The following is a 22695-nucleotide window of genomic DNA, read 5'->3' as shown; positions in this document are numbered from 1 at the left end:
GTCTGCCAGCAAGGCTATTTCCCAGTCCCACACATAAACTGTGAATGGGATTTCGGGTGTTTGGTGCAGGGGCTACCCTAAAATTTTGGAGTAACTCAACTGTCCCTTTTTTTTGAACAGGACATCGTACCCGTAGAAATGGCCCCGAACAAACTCTTGGATCCTAGCTTTGCAGGTGGCGTGCAGATTCTGAAATTCGTGCATTGCGGAGAATTTCTTGATGTTCAGCCCGTTCGGAGTGACGACATCTGGCAAAAGAAGAGGCAAAGCAGCAGCAGATGAGTAGATCTCAAAGACGTGGAAGGAACGTCTTTCTCGACAGGTGTCAGGGATTGGACTCAAGGGGGCGAGATGGAGGAGGAATGATAGAGGTCACCCCCTTCTCCTGACGCTGCAGGAGAAGAGGAACACAGCATTGATTTACAGCAGGGTTTTGAGGAAGTTCACAGCTCAGAGATAGGCGAACAGAAGAGTTGAGAAGGGGTAAGCGGAGATAGAAGCAGGAGAGCCAGCTGATACATTGTCACCGGAGAGGATTTCCGACCCCCCTTCCCCCAGAACTTGACGCTCATTAAGAGCACGGGAACAAAGGACTCACAGCCAATTGAATGCGAGCAGCCGCCGTAACGGCAAATGCTGTTGCTAGGAAAGAGGGAAGAGGAGCTCAGTTGGAGCAACTCAATTACCAGGGCATACTGCAGGCGTAGGCAACCTTGGCTCTCCAGATGTTTTGGAACTACAACTCCCATGATCCCTAGCTAAGAGGGCCAGTGGTCAGGGAACATTGGGAGTTGTAGTTCCAAAACAGCAGGAGAACCAAGGATGCCAAGCTTGGCATACTGCATTCTTTTGTTTCGTTCTGTTATGAACGAATAAACTCATTAAAAAGGACTCTGCCTTGTTCTCTCTGCTTCTCACTGGCACTGGGTAAGGAACAGAATTCCCTGACAGCAGAGTTGGCTGGGATGCAGAAAGCGAGTTGTCCCATTTGTAATGCATCTTGCGCTGGCCTGTGTCTATTACAATCCGGTGAAATGGCTAGAGGATGTGCAGTGAGGTACAGCACTGATGCCCCCCACCAACTTGGATGGCTTAAAAAGAAATTCATGGAGGATGAGGCTATCCATGGCTTCTGGCCGCGATGCGTAAGTTCTACCTCCACTGTCAGAGGCAATATGCCCCTGAATGCCGGTTTCTGGGAATCACAAGTGGTGAGAGGCCTCTTGCTCTCAGGTCGTGCTTGCAGGCTTCCCAGGGCCATCTGGCTGGCCACTGTGAGAACAGGATGCTGGACTAGCTGGGCCATTGGCCCTGATCCAGCAGGACTTTTCGTATGCTGGGCAAGAGGCAGAATTCATTTCCAGGCGCAATTCAAAGTGCTGTTGCTGATCTGTAAAGCTTTACATGGCTCAGGACCTCAATGCCTTAAAGACTGCCCCTCCCCATACAAAATGACCCTGTGCTTGTCATCTGAGGCCCTTCTCTATATGTGCTCCCCCCATCTCAGAGAAGTTTGGAGGCTGGCAACAAGAGAATGGGCCTTTTCTGTGGTGGCTCCCCATCTGTGCAATGCTCTTCCCAGGGAGGCTCATATGGCACCATCATTACATGCCTTTAGGTGCAAGGCAGAAACATTCCTTTTCCCCCAGGCCTTTGGCCATTAAATAATCTATGGCCTGTTAAATATGTTTGTGTGTGTGTGGGGGGGGTAATGCTACTATGATTATTTTATTATGCTGTGAAGTGCTTATTTTTCTAGAAAAGGAGGTTCCAGAACTCAACATGAACACCTCCCTCATTCTCTTAGAATGGCAATCGTGCCCACCTGAGAGGTGCCGGAACTGAATCCTGGAAAGTTCCAGCTGAAAAAAAGCCCTGATGCTTGTATTATTCCACTCTGCATTATGATCTTATTATTATGCTCCGTAAATTATGTTCTTAATCTTGTACACCATCCTGGGATCCTTAAAGGGTGGTATATAAACAACAGCAGCAGCAGCAGCAGCAGCAGCAGCAGCAGCAGCAGCAGCAGCAGCAGCAGCAGCATAAATCTCGCAGGACTCTGTTTGAAAACATGCAAAATAGCTTTTCCTCTGTATGACAAGCACTGAGCGAAAGGCTAGCAAGCTCAGCAATGGAGGACATATTTTTCACGCAGAAGGTCTCAAATTTCAATGCCCAGTACAGTGGAACCTCATGTTACATACCGACCTCCTTGCGAACGCTTCGGGTTACGAGCTCCGCTAACCCAGAAGTAGATGCTCCTGGTTGTGAACTTTGCCCCGGGATGCGAGCGGAAGTTGTGCGCCAGCAGCGCGGGAGCAGCTAGAGGCGCCATTAGCGAAAGCGCGCCTCATGTTACCAGCAGTTTCGGCTTAAGAACGGACCTCTGGAACGAATTAAGTTCGTAACCGGAGGTACCCCCTGTATCTCTAGGTACGGTTCTCCCAACTCTGCAAATCACAAGCTGTTTTGATCGTAATGCCCTTGTGTAGACCTCAGGCTTAATGATCTACTGCGACAGGGATCATCGACCCCTTCTTTGAGCAACAGACAAATTTCGCAACTCTGCAGAATGACAGGCCAAGTCAGGCAACTCTGACACAGGGGTCCTCTGTAGGTCTGCAAGCTTGAGTCAGCCTCACCTGTAGTTAGCTTAATCTAGGAGTGCAGCAGCACTTGGGGCGAGGGAGCATCAGCTCTCATGTGCCTTCCTACGGCCCTTATGGATGCTGCTTACCAGTAGGTAGAGGGGGACAGCGTTTGCACTGCGGTGGTGTTGCTGTTCTCCCTCCTGCTAAGCAGCAGTGATGTGGGTGATGGAGGTCAGGTGAGCAGCCTTCCCCACCAACCACTGCTGTGGAGGTGGGCAATGCCAGGCAAAAACCACCCCAGTTTGCAAAATAACTGCATCTTGTTTAAGGTTAGAGGTGGTGCTGTGGTCTAAACCACCGAGCTTCTTGGGCTTGCCAATTGAAAGGTCGGCGGTTCAAATCCCCGCAACGGGGTGAGCTCCCGTTGCTCTGTCTCAGCTCCTGGCAACCTAGCACAGGCATCCCCAAACTCGGCCCTCCAGCTGTTTTGGGACTACGATTCCCATCATCCCTGACCACTGGTCCTGTTAGCTAGGGATGATGGGAGTTGTAGTACCAAAACATCTGGAGGGCCGAGTTTGGGGATGCCTGACCTAGCAGTTCTAAAGCACACCAGTGCGAGTAGATAAATAGGCACTGCTGTGGTGGGAAGGTAAACAGCGTTTCCGTGCGCTCTGGTTTCCGTCACGGTGCCCCATTACACCAGAAGCGGTTTAGTCATGCTGGTCACATGACCCAGAAAGCTGTCTGTGGACAAATGCCGGCTCCCTTGGCCTGAAAAGTGAGATGAGTGCTGCACCCCAGTCAATTTCAACTGGGCTTAACCATCCAGGGTCCTTTACCTTTTACCTTTTTACCTCTCCGTCTTCACAAAATACCACCATATACCTGGGCTTAACCATATGCAAAGCGTTCGTTCAACCAGTGCTTTAAAAAAAGAACATTGTCAGTTTCCCACTCGGTGGGAAGGTGGTCCATCAAGGCAAACAGGGCATTGCCCCCCCCAACCTCAGTTAGCCACTCCAGAAGTTGTTACTGCCTGCTAACTTCCTTGCCCTTCTAAGACTCAGCGGGGAAGAGGATGTGGCAAAACTAGAGGCTTGCCGACTCTCGGCAAGCGTTCGGCACCAGTTCCCCTCCGACATCTTGATCTTACCAGCTGTTCTCTTGAGCATGTGCTCTGCTTCTATGGCCGTTATCTGAGAGACTGTGGTGAAGACGTGGGCACAATGCACGGAGGCCCGTTCCATGCAGTACCGGTGATATATCTGCCTCTCGCCTGCTTCTTTATCTATGTCAAACTGTTGGACGGCAAAAAGGAGAACAAGAATTACTTGTCAGGTGGTGGGAGTACCTCCACAAACGGCCTAAGTGCACAGGCAAGTTATTCATGATAGACTATGCGGAATTAGCAAGACTGACTAGCAGGATCCAAAACCAGGGGGAGGCAAAGTTCCAAAAAGATTGGAGTAAATTTGTGGACTATATGGAAAAGAATTGTAGAGGTTTAAAGACACTCGCAGGACTGAAATAAATCCTACGAAATGACTTTAAATAGGATTAAGGAACTGCGAGACAAGATTTGGAAAGAAAACCAAATGAGGGGAGGGGGGGAAGTCAAGCTCGGCAGAGCATTGGAATGAGAGATATGGGAATAATTGCTATAAAGAGAAATTTTGCGTGTGTTGTATTTGTTTTTGTATGTTTTGTTTGGTGTAATGTGTTTAATGTGTTTATTTGGAAAATTTAATAAATTGCTCTTTTAAAAAAAGTGTACGGCCACGTTATTCAGCCAGAGTGGTGGGTTTTTTGGGTTTTTTTTTCTCTGAACAAGAAACGGTGCCTCTAGCTGAGATGGTATGCTCAACCTCCAGTATGTGAGCTTTGTGGATGAATTCTAATTCACCAAGTCACCGAACATCTAAAGGGCATCTTAGAAATGAAGTCAACAAGTGCTTGGGCGAGTCTATCTCATTGACACAGAAAGTTCAAAGGGGAAAGGAAGGCGACAGGGCATGGAGATTAGACATGGTGGAACCCCAACAGAGATGGCGAAGCACTCGATTAAGAGTTCAAATGGTCATCACCCGTTTTCCACCCGCGGAAGCCAAATCTCCACAATGTTAACCAATTCTTAACTCTAATAAGGTGTCAATGATTACAGTTAAATTGCAATCCTCTTAGTCTTAAGTGATCTTTTATGGCTGGGAAACCATAGGTGGTTCCCTCAAAGTCAAGGTCAGGGAGACGTTCCAGACCACAACTCTCCTATCCAGGATATTAATAGCCAGCTTGAAGATTGGGAGGGGAGAAGATCTTCAATTTCTCCAGTGCCATATGACACCTGATGCAAAATTTATGTAAGCTTCCCACTCCCACCCCCCAGGAAGCCATTTTTAATTGCAGACAGTTGATTAAATCAGGGGTGGTGGTGGGGTTATAAGGATAATGCTTTTTTGAAACTCCTGTTTTTATAACGTGCTTCACTTACTACATTTTGGGAGAAAGTATCGGTTTGTAAAAGACGCCTGCTTCTTGGGAGAAAAGCAATGACAAACCTAGACAGCATCTTAAAAAGCAGAGACATCACCTTGCCTACAAAGGTCCGTATAGTTAAAGGTATGGTTTTCCCAGTAGTGATGTATGGAAGTGAGAGCTGGACCATAAAGAAGGCTGATTGCCAAAGAATTGATGCTCCAAGAAGGAGACTCTTGAGAGTCCCATGGACTGCAAGAAGATCAAACCTATCCATTCTGAAGGAAATCAGCCCCGAGTGCTTACTGGAAGGACAAATCCTGAAGCTGAGACTCCAGTACTTCAGCCACCTCATGAGAAGAGAAGACTCCCTGGAAAAGACCCTGGTGTTGGGAAAGATTGAGGGCACAAGGAGAAGGGGACGACAGAGGACGAGATGGTTGGACAGTGTTCTCGAAGCTACAAATATGAGTTTGACCAAGCTGTGGGAGGCAGTGGAAGACAGGAGTGCCTGGCGTGCTCTGGTCCATGGGGCCACAAAGAGTCGGACACAACTAAATGACTTAACAATAACAAAAACAACAATATCAGTTTGTACAAACATGACTGTGTAGAAATAGTTGAAATTTTCAAAATATTCTTTTGAATTATGTACCTACTATATGGAATCTGACAACTGGACAACGGGATTCTTTTGTGCCCCTGCTATGGCCAAAAGACTGATATTGATACACTGGAAAGATAAACCTATGGTCCCCTTTAGTCAACGGAGTGGGGATATGACAACATTTGCCACTTATGAATGGATTGCTTGCAGACATAGACATTGTATGGACAAGTATAGTGAATATTTGGAATGCATTTATTTTTTAAAAAAATTAAGTAGGTTATAAACAACCATATATGTATTTGAGTAACAATAAATTTATATACCTATATACTGGACAAGCATATGTGGAATTGTAGTTCTTGGCATATAATGTACAGTGATATAATATACCTTTCCCCCTTTCTTTTCCCCCTTTCTCTTTTATTTTCTTCAATTGAAATATTCTATATTATTATTATTATTATTATTATTATTATTATTATTATTATTATTATATTTCTATCCCACCCATCTAGCTGGATTTCCCCAGCCACTCTGGGCGGCTTCCAACAAAATATTAAAAATACATTAAAACATCAGTCATTACAAACTTCCCTAAACAGGGCTGCCTTCAGAAGTCTTCTAAATGTCATATAGTTGTTTATTTCTTTGACATCTGATGGGAGGGTGTTCCACAGGGCGGGCACCACCACCAAGAAGGCCCTCTGCCTGGTTCAGGGTGGGGAACCTTTTTCAGACTGCCGCATTGCCATATGGGAAACCATCTAGTCCAGGCATCCCCAAACTTTGGCCCTCCAGATGTTTTGGACTACAATTCCCACCTTCCCCAACCACTGGTCCTGTTAGCTAGGGATCATGGGAGTTGTAGGCCAAAGCATCTGGAGGGCTGCAGTTTGGGGATGCCTGATCTAGTGGCAGCATGCCAGGGGGTGATGGAAAGAGCAATGGATGGGAGTCTTACCATTGTGATGTTAAATCTCTCTCTCTCTCTCTCTCTCTCTCTCTCTCTCTCTCTCTCTCTCTCTCTCCCAGACAAGCAAAGAACATTACAATTCCAAGACACTTTCCAGCTTGGAAAAATTACTCAAGGGGGATGGGGAAGGAAGCTTGGTGAGGGGCCATGGCTTGCAGAGAGGGTATGTGGCTTGGGGAGCACCCCAAGGCCACACAGAAAGGCTTGGGGAGGGTCTACATTTGACCCATGGTCTGCAGCTTCTCTGCTCTTGGCCTAAATGGGTGGGAAGGGGTGGATCAGTATTTTATCAGAAGATGCACATTTCATCTTTTATCTTTATCTCTGTATACACAGCTCTAAACACATCCCACCCTAAAATATGTGTCCCAATGCACTTTGCTGTGCCTTTTGAGCCCACAACGGCATCACAAAATCCATAGTAGTGCGAAGACGGCAGGTTCCGATCTGCCCATTAGCGCAGGAGGTGCAGACCAGGTCAGTTCAAGCTGGAATTAACAGAAATTGAATTTATCAATCACTCCTAATCCTGGGGGCCAGTTGCTTCTTCCGAGCAGACTTAGGCATCAAGGCGCACCATTATAATCCTATTTATCCGTAGAAGACAGGTCTCCATTTATAGACCAGACGATTCCTTCTCCTCCCATTATTTGCCTCCCCTATGAATTCCAGCGATGACCCTTTGCCAAGGCTGTACATGATGTCTGGCCTTTGACCTCGCTCTGCAAGGTTGTGAGAGAAATCTCATTGTCTCCCTCTTGGCAGCCTAGTCCAAGAACCTTGGGTTCTAATTGCCTTACATTGAGTTGAAGGACAGGTTGACTGGAATTTATCTGATGAGACAGTACAACAGGGTAGACTTTTCTGGCGGTTCATTTGATTGCTTGATTCCAGTCTCTGACTATATTGAGTGCCCTTGGGAGTTGTTATATAATAGGGTGGGTCATAAAAAACTTTTTTTTGGAAAATGTTTCCTCCCTTGATCTTATATCAGGCGTATGGTATAAACATAGTCAAATTTCAAATTTGGGACAAATCGGTTAATATTTAGACCCTGCTCCTACAGATTAAAATTTTGCCTCACTACGAGTGATGAAAACATAGGAATTTGACTCATTTATTCTCAGTATCTTAAATTGTGAACTAATAAACATAAACTTTAGATTTTATGTAGAGCAATAATAGTTGCATACTATTATTTTCTGCAATATTCATTTATTTAAGATAAAACATGTTGATAATTTACCTGAAAAACCAATGGTTTTGAACAAATTAGATGGAACAATTAAGCAAACGGTGTACTAAACAAGTAAACATAAACATTAAACAATAAAACACCACTCATATTATGTGTTGCGTCAAAACATCACATTATACTTAATTACTTAGGTATAAATTGTACTAAATGCTTACATTTTGTGTAATTAATAAAATTATGCCTTATGCAACATTATACATTGTACATGTACAGTATATTATATCATGCTAAAAATATGCTTTTATGCCTTACACTAAACGTCTCTTTTGGTGGAAAGTCCTTATTTGTCTGTTTTGGGAATTTAGAGCGATTGTTCATTGTTGTTTTGATGGTAGCATCACGTCTTTCCTCTCCAATAACTATCCTAGATGCTCTAGTAACCTCCTTCACTGCATGTTCAACCATTTGCGAATGGCACTTGAACTTTGGAATTGTTAATGGAGTGGTCACAATATTTAACAGTTCATAGTTTGTCATGTTCCTGATTATTGGTGGCTCATATGTGTCATTTTATCCGACCATTTTATCATTGGTTCCATACAGCCGGCAGATACAACAGGCACTAGTGAGCCACCTGCTAAGGCTGCCGAAAGAAATATCAACAACCTCAGATATTCTGATGACACAACCTTGATGGCAGAAAGTGAGGAGGAATTAAAGAACCTCTTAATGAGGGTGAAAGAGGAGAGCGCAAAATATGGTCTGAAGCTCAACATCAAAAAAACCAAGATCATGGCCACTGGTCCCATCACCTCCTGGCAAATAGAAGGTTGAAGAAATGGAGGCAGTGAGAGATTTTACTTTCTTGGGTTCCATGATCACTGCAGATGGTGACAGCAGTCACGAAATTAAAAGACGCCTGCTTCTTGGGAGAAAAGCAATGACAAACCTAGACAGCATCTTAAAAAGCAGAGACATCACCTTGCCAACAAAGGTCCGTATAGTTAAAGCTATGGTTTTCCCAGTAGTGATGTATGGAAGTGAGAGCTGGACCATAAAGAAGTCTGATCGCCGAAGAATTGATGCTTTTGAATTATGGTGCTGGAGGAGACTCTTGAGAGTCCCATGGACTGCAAGAAGATCAAACCTATCCATTCTGAAGGAAATCAGCCCTGCGTGCTCACTGGAAGGACAGATCGTGAAGCTGAGGCTCCAATACTTTGGCCACCTCATGAGAAGAGAAGAGGACGAGAGGGGGCGACAGAGGACGAGAGGGTTGGACAGTGTTCTTGAAGCTACCAACATGAGTCTGACCAAACTGCGGGAGGCAGTGGAAGACAGGAGTGCCTGGCATGCTCTGGTCCATGGGGTCACGAAAAGTTGGACACGACTAAACAACAAACCTCTTTGAGGTGCTGTTGTTTTTACAATCAAGGCGCACATAATTTTTTTGAAATCAATCAATCAAACAAACAAACAATCAAACAAACAAACCATTCCGTCGCAAAATGTTCCTATAGAACAATGGGAGTTTTGAACACTGCCTGCAGCAATGCCCTGCCATATTGTGACAATTCTGTCACTCATTTTTATCTCTCTGTTGACTGCGTGCTTTCCCTCTCTGGCTACTACCGGTAATTTTTAACACAGACTACTTGAGCCAGCGCTGAAGGGCCAGTTGACGTGGTCACATTCCCCCCTAAAGTGAAGAACAGGCAAAGATCCTGTGTCCAAGGAGCCATAAGTCTATCTAGATGACTGGAGGCAAATTCTGCTGTGCCTAAACGACAGCTACCTTACATGTAAAAAATATGACAGAGACCCGCACTTTTGCAAGGAAGGCAAAGTGGTTCATTGGCTTATCAGCCACCACTCTCCTGGTTTCTCAAACCAAGTGAGGAACCATGGGCGTACCCAGGATCAAAACTAGGGGGGGGGCAAGGGGAGGGGCCAAGGCACGGAAGGGGAGGGGCCACAAAGTGGGCAGGAACGGCGAACTCGCGCTCCGCCGGGCTGTGCCCCTCCCTAGAAGCAGGGCTGGTGGGCGGAGGCGGAGCCCAGCCCAGTGGAGCGCGAGTTCAGCGTTCCCGCCCACCGCGCCGCGCTCTCTGGTTCCCCGCCGCGCTTGGCCTTGCCAGAGGGCGCGCCGGGGAGCTGGAGGGAGGGTGCGGCGCGGCGCGGCGGGAATGGCGAACTCGCGCTCCGCCGGGCTGTGCTCCGCCTCTGCCCACCAGCCCTGCTTCTAGAGTAAGGCAGCTGCCCTAACTTGCCCCGTGGTGGGTACGCCCTTGTGAGGAACGTTTATATGAGGGAGGCAGGAGCATCTGACTCAACCTAGACTATTGGCAAAAGAGGGTTTATAGAGTGGTTAAGTCTCCTTGCAGTTCTATCCTTTGGCCAGAGATGGTTGGAAGCACACAGCCTTAAACTCCCAGCTCAGATTGCCGGTTCAAGACCTGCCACAGGCTTGAGTCCGCCTGTCATAGGATTGCCATATGTCCAGAATTTCCCGGATATAGCCGGTATTCTGCGCCAGATGTTCTGTGTGGGGACTGACTTCCGGGACACAGCCACGCTAAAGCGGGACTAGCTGCTCCTGGTTGTGAACTTTGCCGCAGGGTGTGAACGGAAATTGCGCACCAGAGGGAAGCCCCACTAGCGCCTCAGGATAAGAACGGTTTCAGCTTAAGAAGGGACCTCCGGAATGAATTAAGTTTGTAACCAGAGGTACCACTGTACTGGCTAACAGCAACACAGTTGGGCAGGCATTGTCTAATCATCCACTGCTCACTTTCCACATTCCTCCTACAAGCACCTCCTTAGTCAGTTGTCATTTGGAAGAGCCACGAATCTTCACTCTTGGTTGCGGGGGGTGGGGCAGAGAAAAAGAAATGGAGCAATCCAACATATGCCACTAAATAGCTCTCTCAACCTCTAATGGGCTTGAGGTCTTTAACAGCTTTGAACTGCTGACCTAGAAGTGAAAGGCTTATGATCCAATTACTAGACCCCCTGAGCTGTGCTACGGAATAATTCTAAGGGGGCTTTTAAAAGCCCCCACTTTAGAAAAATTAAAAATGAATGCAGCACCCTCAGCCTGCCTAGAGAGTTGCTCCCAACACTATTTTTTATTATATATATATAGAGAGAGAGAGTGTGTGTATACATTTTATTCATTCATTCATTATTTTTATTGCAGATTGACTAAGTTGCAAAAAATGGCATACATGAACGCTATAAAAAGCATGCCTTTATCATGAAAACAGAAAGATTCCTCAAAATGCTTGGTGGAAGAGATAGGTCTTTGTCAAGTTCAACCAGAGGGGCTGTCTGAATTCAGCCACATTGTCATCCCCAGAATGAATAGAAATAACAAAGACCGTGAAAACACTAAATCATATATATGCAACCGGAGGGAATGGAATACATAACACATATGCAATTGTCTCTGAAGAGGCGAATAAGATCAGGACAGGACAGGACAGACGAGGACGACTGAGAGACCTTAGCACCTTATTACATTGGACTTTTTGCACATTGAACGTGGCACTGTTTGAATCTTATTCGCCTCTTCAGAGACAATTGCATGTGTGTTATGTATTCCATTCCCTCCGGTTGCATATATATGATTTAGTGTTTTCACGGTCTTTGTTATTTCTATTCATTCCTGTAGTATTACCGTGTTGTCTGTTGTTGGTCACTACATTGTCACCCCCAGCTGCAATCTGAAGTGGGGAAGTCCAGGAGAAGCTTCCGTACATGAGTATCTAGCCCCTGTTGTAAGAATTTTGAGGTCACACATTTAAATTAAGGTTCATAAGTGTATATATGCCTGTTGTCTTTGTCCATGGAGTTTTCTTGGCAGGGATACTAGAGTGGCTTGCCAGTTCCTTCTCCAGGTGGATCACGTTTAGTCAAAACTCTCCACTATGACCTGTCCATCTTGGGTGGCCCTGCACGGCATAGCTCATAGCTTCTCTGAGTTATTCAAGCCCCTTCGCCACGACAAGGCATTGATCCATGAAGGGGATCACCTTGCTGACAAAGGTCCGTATAGTTAAAGCTATGGTTCCCCAGTAGTGATGTATGGAAATGAGAGCTGGACCATAAAGAAGGCTGAACACCGAAGAATTGATGCTTTTGAATTATGGTGCTGGAGGAGACTCTTGAGAGTCCCATTGACTGCAAAAAGATCAAACCTATCCATTCTGAAGGAAATCAGCCCTGAGTGCTCACTGGAAGGACAGAACGTGAAGCTGCGGCTCCAATACTTTGGCCACCTCATGAGAAGAGAAGACTCCCTGGGAAAGACCCTGATGTTGGGAAAGATTGAGGACACAAGGAGAAGGGGATGACAGAGGATAAGATGGTTGGACAGTGTTCTCGAAGCTATGAACATGAGTTTGACCAAACTGCAGGAGGCAGTGGAAGACAGGAGTGCCTGGCGTGCTATGGTCCATGGGGTCACAAAGAGTCGGACACGACTAAACGACTAAACAACAACAACAAAATGTATATATAAATCACATGTCTTAAACGGTACAGGAAGGCAGTCCTGAGGCCATTTTGATTCTCCCAAACTGACCAAATGTTTCTCTGCCAGGAGGGAGGGGTGTGTGAAGGAACTTTCCCATTGTCTCAAGAATTAAGGTGATTTCCATCTCAAAGGAATGGCCAGGCTACCCAGGAAAGGCAAACCAATTTCCCAAGCAAACTAAGGATACATTATCTGCCTACTGATAAGCCAGGAACTTTGAAGGTTCTTTCCTGTGAAGGGAAATAACATGGGATTGGGAACACGCAACACCTCTTGTTACAACCTCCCATCAGAAGGTCACTTCAAAGCATACTTTTGTTACAACCTTACATCAAAAGGGACATCAACTCTGTGCTACCCATCTCCTTATGTAAATCCTCCCTTCCCGCCATATCTGTAGCATTGAAATGAAGTGTATAAAAAGTAAGGGATTTCTATTGTTTGGGGTCTCTCTCTGTGCCTTTGTAACGCGAGGGGGACCCTGCCGCAGCAGTCCACTGTCATTTTTTAAAAAATAAACGATCAGACCTTGCTTTTTCCAATCCTGGTGTGGTCTTTGCTATTTTTTCCTCCTGACCAAAGGAGCCTAAAACCAAAGTGCTCCTGCACGGGGTGCACTTCTCCTTAAGAGGCTGAGACCCCTCTTTTGGGAGTATAAATTCCTATTACACCCCTTCCAGACCTTTCCCACCAAGTACATTGAATGTGTGCAGGAGATGGAGTTACCACTTTTGGCTCCTTCCCCTCGATGCTGAGTGCCACACCGACTGCCTGTCACCTGCATATGTCAAGTCCAAGTGCCTGGAAAGGGGTGTTTGCCATAGGTCTCTGAGTGCGTCTCCTCCATATGGTCACAGGATACTCAATTGCACAGAAGGCTCCAGTTGCTTAGATGGTGTCCTTCGATCTTGGGCTCCCAGATGTTGGCTGGACTACAAATCCCATCATCCTCTGCCATCTTATCCAAGAGTCATGGGCGATTGGAGTTGTAGTCCTGCAACATCTGAGGAATCAAGGTCGAAGAAGGCTGGCTTTAGGACGCCTGTGCACAAGCAGCTCTGTGTGAGTAAGTGCCCCTTGTTCAGACCTTATGCTCCTTGCCCAAAGGCTAGGCGTGTTTCCAGTGTGAATCCTCAAAGTCACTGAACATGTGGAGAAGATTTGATAGAGTCTTCTGCCAATTGTGGTGGAAGTTCCAGGTCAGAAAAATTGAAGTATTTCTTCAAGTAACAGATAGTTAAACTGTGGAACTCTCTCCCACAGGAGGCAGTGATGGCCACCAACCCAGATAATAATAATAATAATAATAATAATAATAATAATAATAATAATAATTTATTATTTATACCCCACCCATCTGGCTGGGTTTCTCCAGCCACTCTGGGTGGCTTCCAACAGAAAAATAAAATAATCGATTAAACATTAAAAGCCTCCCTAAACAGGGCTGCCTTCAGATGTCCTCTAAAAGTCTGGTAGTTATTTTCTTTTTGACATCTGGTGGGAGGGTGTTCCACAGGGCGGGTGCCACTACCAAGAAGGCCCTCTGCCTGGTTCCCTGTAACTTGGCTTCTAGCAGCGAGGGAACCGCCAGAAGGCCCTCGGCACTGGACCTTAGTGTCCGGGCAGAGTGATGGAGGTGGAGACGCTCCTTCAGGTATACTGGACCGAGGCTGTTTAGGGCTTTAAAGGTCAGCACCAACACTTTGAATTGTGCTTGGAAACGTACTGGGAGCCAATGCAGGTCTTTCAAGACCGGTGTTATGTTGTCTCGGCGGCTGCTCCCAGTCACCAGCCTAGCTGCCGCATTTTGGATTAATTGTAGTTTCCGGGCCACCTTCAAAGGTAGCCCCACATAGAGCGCATTGCATTAGATGGCTTTGATAGATGATTACGGTAGACAAATTTGTGGAGAAGAGGGCTATTGAAGGCTACTAGCCATGGGGGCTCTGCTTTGCCTCCTGGAGGCAACAATGCTTCTAAATACCAGCCACAGGAAGGGGAGAGTGCTACTGGGCTGTAGGGTTGCCATATATGTCTGGATTTCCCCAGACATTACCAGGATTTCAAAGGCAGAAGTGATGTCCGGGGGGGATTCCCAGAAGGCGGCAGTTTGTCCTGGAACTTAGGCAAGCAAACTGATTTTTTGGGGGGCATTTTCATAAAAGAAAGCTCAACGACAGTGGAATTTGCTGCCAAGGAGTGTGGTGGAGTCTCCTTCTTTGGAGGTCTTTAAGCAGAGGCTTGACAGCCATATGTCAAGAATGCTTTGATGGTGTTTCCTGCTTGGCAGGGGGTTGGACTGGATGGCCCTTGTGGTCTCTTCCAACTCTATGATTCTATGAACTTCCGGGTTTTCCTAAAATAAAAAAAGCTCAATAGTTCTGGGGTCTTCCTAAAAAGAAGCTCAATAACTCTCAGGGTGTCCTGGTTTCATAGCTGCCAAGTTTTCCCTTTTCTCACGCGGAAGCCTATTCAGCATAAGGGAATTTCCCTTAAAAAAAGGAGAACTTGGCAGCTATGCCTGGTTTTTACATTTTGAAATATGGCAACCCTACTTGTGCTCGCTTCCCTTTGAAGCACCTGGTTGATCACTGTGAGAACAGGATGCTGTTCTAGATGGGCAATCGGCCTGATCCAGCAGGCTCTTCTTATGTTCTCATGTGTGAGGCTTTCGGCGTCTGTGACCCTCCCACTTCCTCCCCAACACCAAAGTACTCTGGTGATCGCTACCACCACCTTTCTAGCTTGCCTCCGTTGACCCCCTTTGAGAGCAGATGGGGGAAAGCATGCATTTGTTTAAGCAAATCAAACACCCTGCTTTCTAGTACGTCTTTAAAAAGACAAGCGGTGAGGCCCATAGCGACGCGTCTGGAGTTCAGAAGCGGGAAATCGAGAAGTGATCTGGCCTTTCGAGAAATGTCTGTCCCCCCCTTCCCCCCCAAAAAGGTCAAAGCAAACTAGCATGCCCCCGGAGGACCAGGAGTCTTTTAGTAATGGACAAATCACTCACTTGACCTTAATGGTCTTTTACCAAGTCCTACGAACCTGCCCATCTGCATTGTCTTTTGTCACGAGTGTTTTGGAGATCAACCCTTCTGCTTCCACCCTCCCACCCCACCCTCTCGTTGGGCTTTTGGGCCTCGGTGACCTTTTCACAGCCAAAGACGCCCTCATTAAGACAGCTGGTCTCTTACTAAATGTTAGCATTTGTCAGAAAGGGCTTTAGTGCGCTGTAAGTATCTGTGGAAGAGCTATGAGGAGGGAGGGGGGGTATCGAACTGGCATCATTTCCTGTATTAATACCCTTTAAATGTCAGCCATTCATGTACAGTGGTGCCTCGCTTAACGAATGCCCTGCTTAACGAAATTTCCGCTTAACGAAAGGATTTTTCGAGCGGAGCTTGCCTCACTAGACGAATGCGTTTTACGAAAAATTCGTCTAGCGAATCGCAGTTTCCCATAGGAATGCATTGAAATTCAATTAATGCGTTCCTATGGGCAAAAAAAAAAAAATTAAAAAAAATTCAATGCATTCCTATGGGATTCGCTAGACGATTTTTTTCGCTATAAGAAAAGACCCGTGGAACGAATTCATTTCGTCTAGCGAGGCACCACTGTAGTTGCTATCCATGATCTGTAGAACCCCATCAGCTCTTCCCCGCTCCCCAGCCCCACACAGTTAAAGGACTTTTGACTTGACTTTTGACTAACAAGCCATTTAATATTTGGAATATTTGGCCACATTTGGAATTCTTGGAGGCTTTGCAGTTCTCCAGACTGAATCTTCCAACGCTGTGTGGCATCAGATCACAGTCAGTGCAGGCTTCTCTGATCTGATTCTTTCCAGATGTTTCGGACTACAACTCCCATCAGCGCTGTGTTGGCTAGGGCTGATGGGAACTATAGTCCAAGACAGGAGTGCCAGCATGGCCCTGTGACTGTGGGTGCCCTGGCCTGTGGGTGCTATGCAGCATTCATGGCCCCGGTACTGAAATTTGTGGGTGCCCATTCCCTTCATGGGGAATTTTGTGGGCGCTCGGCACCCAGGGAGTTGGCACCTATGGTCCAAGACATCTGGAGGTCACAATGTTGGTGAAGGATGGGTTTGTGAGCTGAGGGAAATGACCTGCATAAATAATTATAGCTTCCTGTGAATCAAAAACGCCTATTTCTCTATGATGTTAACACTCCTCTGACATCCTTCAAATCAGCACATGCTGGGTACACAAAATTCTGCCATGTTTCTGCATTGCATGGCGTTGGACCGCTTACAGTGGTTCCTCGGTTTAAGAACACAATTGGTTCCGGAAGTCTGTACTTAACCTGAAGCATACTTAACCTGAAGTGAACTTTCCCATTGAAAGTAATGGAAAGTGGATTAATCCGTTCCAGACGGGTCCGTGGAGTACTTAAACTGAAAGTACTCAAACCAAAGTGTACTTAAACCAAGGTATGACTGTAATTGGTTCTGGAAGTCCGTACTTAACCTGAAGCGTACGGTGACACCTCTACTTATGAATAACTCTACTTACGAATGTTTCTACTTACGAACGGAGCCCCGTCCGCCATCTTGGATGCGGTTTAGATAGGATTTTTTCTACTTATGAATTTTTAGATAGCGTTGCTTCTACTTATGAATTTTTTCTCCCAATGCATTCCTATGGGATTTGACTTACAATCTTTTTTCAATTTACGAATGTGCGTTCGGAACGCATTAAATTCGTAAGTAGAGGTACCACTGTACTTAACCTGAAGCAAACTTTCCCATTGAAAGTAATGAAAAGTGGATTGATCCGTTCCAGACGGGTCTGTGGAGTACTTAAACTGAAAATACTCAAACCGAGGCGTACTTAAACCGAGGTATGACTGTAATTGGTTCTGGAAGTCTGTACTTAACCTGAAGTGTACTTAACCTGAAGCGAACTTTCCCATTGAAAGTAATGGAAAGTGGATTAATCCATTCCAGACGGGTCCGCGGAGTACTTAAACGGAAAGTACTCAAACAGAAGCGTACTTAAACCGAGGTATGACTGTATTCCCAATTAGTGGGATGGCAGTGATTTGTCTGAAGTGCAAGGACTTATCATGACCTACCCTATAACCCTCACACCAAAGAGTAGCAGTACATACACGCAATGTATAAGGACAAGCATAACTGTAATCCTACGTATAGTTTCCTGGAAGTAAGCTCCACTGAACTTAGTAGTGCTTTCTTCTGACTGCATGGATCCAACTTGTAAAACTTCAACAAAAGATCTTCAGCCAGCTGAAAGGCAAGCTTTGGCTTTTAATTATAAATGCAAACAATCTTGCAAAGATATGTGACCATTCAACCGCTAGTTTGAAGAAGGAACCCCATCAAAGAAAAGGAAAGAAGGACCCAGACTCTCCTTGCTAATTTCTCTTGATGCAGAGATGCAACTGATTTTTCCTATCCTAGCAGAGTTTTCTATCCAAGATAGGCAAAGCACAAAATGACATTCTCTGCAATTTCATGTGCCGAAGGAAAAATGAATATTATTGCAATACTGGTGACAGAGTAGCAGACTCCACCAACCGGCATGGGAGAAAGCTAGTTTAGGGGGTGCAAGGCAGGCTGTTCGGCACACTGCCCTCCAAAACCTTTCCGCTACTCCAATCTACTGGATGGGCAGCAGCCTCCCTTTGCATAATGGTAAAGCTGTCCCTCTTTAAAGTAGAAAGGATACTTTCTGTTGGATCTTCACAGAGAAAGTCAACCAGTACTGGAGATATAAAAGAGTTTGTGGAACTATTAAAATATTTACTGATGCAGTACAAAAAGAACAGAAATGTGTTTTTGCCTACCAAATAAATCTTGGCATATGGGACAGTTACCTATTGTTGTCTTGCTACGATTTATACCAGGCATGTCCAACAGGAAGGTCGTGATCTACTGGTAGATCACTGGACGTCTGCAGTAGATCACTGGTAGATCATTGGCTCTCCACAAAGAAACTGAACAACTGTGGCTTCCCTTTAAAAAGTTCAGCATTTTACCTCCTTCCTGAAAAAACTCAACAACTTTGACCCGAACCCCTCAAAAATGGGCCTTCCTCCTTCCTAAAAGAAGCTCAACGACTTTGGCCTGAACCCCCAAAAAGGGGGTAGATCACTGCCAGTTTTTAACTCTATGAGTAGATCACAGTCTCTTGGGAGTTGGCCACCCCTGATATATACAATTCTATGTTCAATAACCATAGGCAATCAGCAGCAAAGTTATCTACCAACTTGAGATGAATGGAAATGCAAAAATTGGAGCTTGAACATACAAGTTGACAATTTAAACAGGAAATCACAGAGACAGTAGATTCCATAGAGTGGTTACTGGAACTGAGTCATAGCTTTGGAAAATATTCAGTGTGAAGTGCTAATGCTAATTTGGTACAGGGACAGAAGATTTTATAATACGGTGAATTAGGGTTTTGGATGTTGCTTAGCCATAGTAATAATATAATATAACCTTGCCTTATGAGGGTGTTGCTCTAGCCCCCATGATCAGGTAACTTCCACCCTAAGATAGCTGGTGGAACCAACGGTGACTTGTGGTCAGAAGGGAATGCAAGACAATGTTATCTTCCTTACCTGGTCCAGGTGGTTGTAGAAATCTATACTCGCTGCACACAAGTACCTTCCCAGCAAGGTTGCATGAGTTGTGAAAATGGTTGCGACTGGGATCTTCCTGGATCTACAGAGGATCAGCCCAGGCCCTGCTTGCCACTCATGAAAGTGGGCAATGATGTTGGGCTTGTCTTCAAATTGATCAGAGAGCTGGAAAGAGTTAGATGGTAAAGTGGTATTTGAGCCATATTTAAAGAGTGAAGGATATTCAAAAGCACACCTGTTTTATTAAAGTCATGAAGGAGAGCTATGTGATTACAGTCGTACCTCAGAATTCAAACGGAATCCGTTCTGGAAGTCCGTTCGACTTCCAAAACATTCAGGAACCAAAGCGCGGCTTCCGATTGGCTGCAGGAAGCTCCTGCAGCCAATCGGAAGCTGCAGAAGCCGCAATGGACATTCAGATTCCAAATAACGTTTGCAAACTGGAACTCTCACTTCCTGGTTTCAGGAGCCAAAACGTTTATCTCGCAAGGCGTTTGACTTCTGAGGTACGACTGTACTTCAAAGTAATGGGGTTGTATCAAATACAGTGGTACCTCTGGTTACAAATGCTTCAGGTTACAAACGCTTCAGGTTACAGACTCCGCTAACCCAGAAATAGTACCTCGGGTTAAAAACTTTGCTTCAGGGTGAGAACAGAAATCGTGCTCTGGCGGCGTGGCGGCAGCAGGAGCCCCCATTAGCTAAAGTGGTGCTTCAGGTTAAGAACAGTTTCAGGTTAAGAACGGACCTCCAGAATGAATTAAGTTCTTAACCAGAGGTACCACTATACTAGACATACTTAGAGGAGACCCATTAAAATGAATGGGCATGGCTAACTTAGGTTTCTGAATTTCACTGGGTCTATGTTGAGTATAATTTAGTTGGATGCAACACCAAGTTTAGGCACTAGTACTGTACATAGAATTGTAGAATCCTCTCTTTGGTAGTAACAATACAAGAATAATATATTTTAAAACTATTTACTATCCTTTCATGACACCCAAAATCAGCCGCCTGGGATGAAAAGGGCCTTTTTGCCATAGAAACCCAGCTTGCCTCTGAATGTGGCAGTATCTTTAGAAGGGCCTCAGACTGCGACCTTACTTGCCACGCTGTTTTGCTCCGGGGGAAGAGAGACCTTCGGAAACATAGTCGGGTTCCTAACCAGGTGTTGTTGGACTACAACGCCCATCATTCCTTGCTCATGCTGACTGGGAAAGATCACCCATGTCATAATAAATAAATTTGGGCTGCAATACGTCCAGGATTTCCCAGACATATCTAGGATTTGACCATTGGAATTAGCATCTGGGCGGAATTTCCGAAGATCGGCAAAAGTGTCTGGGAAAAGCTGGGCATGTGGCAACCCATGTCGGAAGTGGGTTTTTTTTTTTTTTGCCGAATTTCCTTTAAAAATTGCTCAAAAACCTCAATATTTTTTGGAGATTTTGCACACAAAAAACCAACAACAACAACCTTCAAGAACTTTGCCCCCTCCCCCACTTAATAAAAGCTCAGCAACTTTGGGCAAAAAAAAAAAGCTCAAAAAGTTTTGTGTCCAGATTTTCCACTCTTTGAAATATGGCAATCCTAAATAAGTTATTTTAAATATTCAAATCGTCACAGCAACAGAGTTTCAGGTTTGAAAGGCATGGTTCCCTCTGTTAATCTCTTTGATAATGTTGAAATATTGGCTCCAAAAAGCCGATATATATTTGCATGACCACCAGATATGTCTGAAGCCTGACATTTTGTCGGAGACATACCGGTATGTCTCCAACAGCTACAAATCTGAATGAAGAGAGCAAGCATACGATGTACATGGTGCGATGTGCAAACCTTAGCACAATACCTCTTTGAAGAACCAGGCAGTTAGCGACCCAAAGATGAGCACATCGTTCGCTTCTCGGTCGTGGTAAGGAATTCCAATCTGGCTGGCGTCCCAGAACTCCCCTTTCCACCTGTCCAAATTCCAAGCCGCTGATCCTATATCGAACAGCACCACATACGGACTCCCTTCTATCAGCCACCTGCCGAAATACACCTGATAAAAAGGAGAAATAAATGTTAGGGTTAACCCACCATGTTGGCACATAAATGTAAAATAAAAAGAAAGTGTGCAGTGCCAGATTACCATTAAATAGGCAGATTAGGCACCAGTCTATGGGCCCCATGTCTTTTAAGGGCTTCGCGACACCAGATCAAAATAATATTGATTTGATCTTGTGCAATAAAATTGGTGGATTTAAATTATTGGTTGGTAAAATCCAAAATAGGGACACGGGTGGCGCTGTGGTCTAAATCACAGAGCTTGGGGCTTGCCGGTTGGAAGGTTGGCAATTCGAATCCCCACGACGGGGTGAGCTCCCGTTGTTCGGTCCCTGCTCCTGCCAACCTAGCAGTTCGAAAGCATGTCAAGTGGTACCTCTACTTACGAATAACCCTACTTACGAATGTTTCTACTTACGAATGGAGCTCCGTCCGCCATCTTGGATGCGGTTTAGATAGGATTTTTTCTACTTACGAATTTTTAGATAGGGTTGCTTGTACTTACAATTTTTTTTCTTCCAATGCATTCCTATGGGATTCGACTTACAAATTTTTTCGACTTACTAATGTGCATTCGGAACGCATTAAATTCGTAAGTAGAGGTACCACTGTAGATAAATAGGTACTGCTCTGGCAGGAGGTAAATGTTGTTTCCGTGCGCTGCTCTGGTTCACCAGAAGCGGCTTAGTCATGCTGGCCACATGACCCGGAAGCTGTCTGCAGACAAACGCCAGCTCCCTCGGCCTATATAGCGAGATCAGCGCACAACCCCAGAGTCGTCCGCGACTGGACCTACCGGTCAGGGGTACCTTTACCTTTACCTAAAATCAGGGGTCAGCAACATTTCTCAGCCGTGGGCCGGTCCACCGTCCCTCAGAAAAAATGACCAGTGGAACGCTGCCCACAAATATACTACAAACAGCACAGCATGGATGCAGCAACTGCAATATGAACACTCAACTCTGCCCTCAATGGATTGCAAAACACCATTGGCGCAGCCATAAAAACATGCCTTTGAGAACTATGTTCCTTAGAAATTTGGCTCATATGAGCAAAACAGCACCACACTGGAACAAATTTCAGGCCTATACTTCGATCCCTTTGCCACAATTACACAATCACAAAAGACAGCCGTACAACGCCTGGCAACTCCCCTGGGTTAACATGCTGCATTCGCAACTCTCCTGCAGTGTGAGAGGCCCTCACATATATTTATGTGGATTGAATAAACTCGCTTTGTCTTTAATGCCTTACTGTTCACACCAAGGCTAAGTTTACTGGGTGGTGAACAATGGCAAAGAATTCCAGTCCAACCTGCCCTGCTCAGTTTAACGATTTATTTATTCATTACATTTACACACCGCCTTCTGCCTCATGACTTCCAATTACAGTGGTACCTCTACTTACGAATTACTCTACTTACGAATGTTTCTACTTACGAATGGAGCTCCGTCCGCCATCTTGGATGCGGTTTAGATAGGATTTTTTCTACTTACGATTTTTTAGATAGGGTTGCTTCGACTTACGATTTTTTTCTCCCAATGCATTCCTATGGGATTTGACTTACAATTTTTTTTCGACTTACAAATGTGCGTTTGGAACACATTAAATTCGTAAGTAGAGGTACCACTGTAT

At 45.4% G+C, this 22695-nt stretch overlaps 1 protein-coding gene across 1 annotated transcript in view; it reads right to left on the bottom strand.

Annotated features, from left to right (window-relative positions):
* GYS2 (glycogen synthase 2) overlaps positions 1 to 22695 on the bottom strand; it is a 52821-nt gene that overhangs the window by 14658 nt on the left and 15468 nt on the right. Inside the window, exons 4-7 of the mRNA XM_035127396.3 lie at positions 20864 to 21055; positions 18991 to 19176; positions 3751 to 3895; positions 131 to 248 (exon numbers count right to left, since the gene is read on the bottom strand). Of these exons, the coding sequence (XP_034983287.2) occupies positions 131 to 248; positions 3751 to 3895; positions 18991 to 19176; positions 20864 to 21055 (641 nt within the window). The remainder of the gene's footprint in view (positions 1 to 130; positions 249 to 3750; positions 3896 to 18990; positions 19177 to 20863; positions 21056 to 22695) is intronic.

This window comes from Zootoca vivipara, chromosome 9, assembly GCF_965207765.1.
Source record: "Zootoca vivipara chromosome 9, rZooViv2.hap1.1, whole genome shotgun sequence".
In the NCBI taxonomy this organism is placed as follows: Eukaryota; Metazoa; Chordata; class Lepidosauria; order Squamata; family Lacertidae; genus Zootoca; species Zootoca vivipara.
The sequence above is the reverse complement of the archived record's forward strand: the minus strand, read 5'-3'. Positions and strand labels throughout refer to the sequence as shown.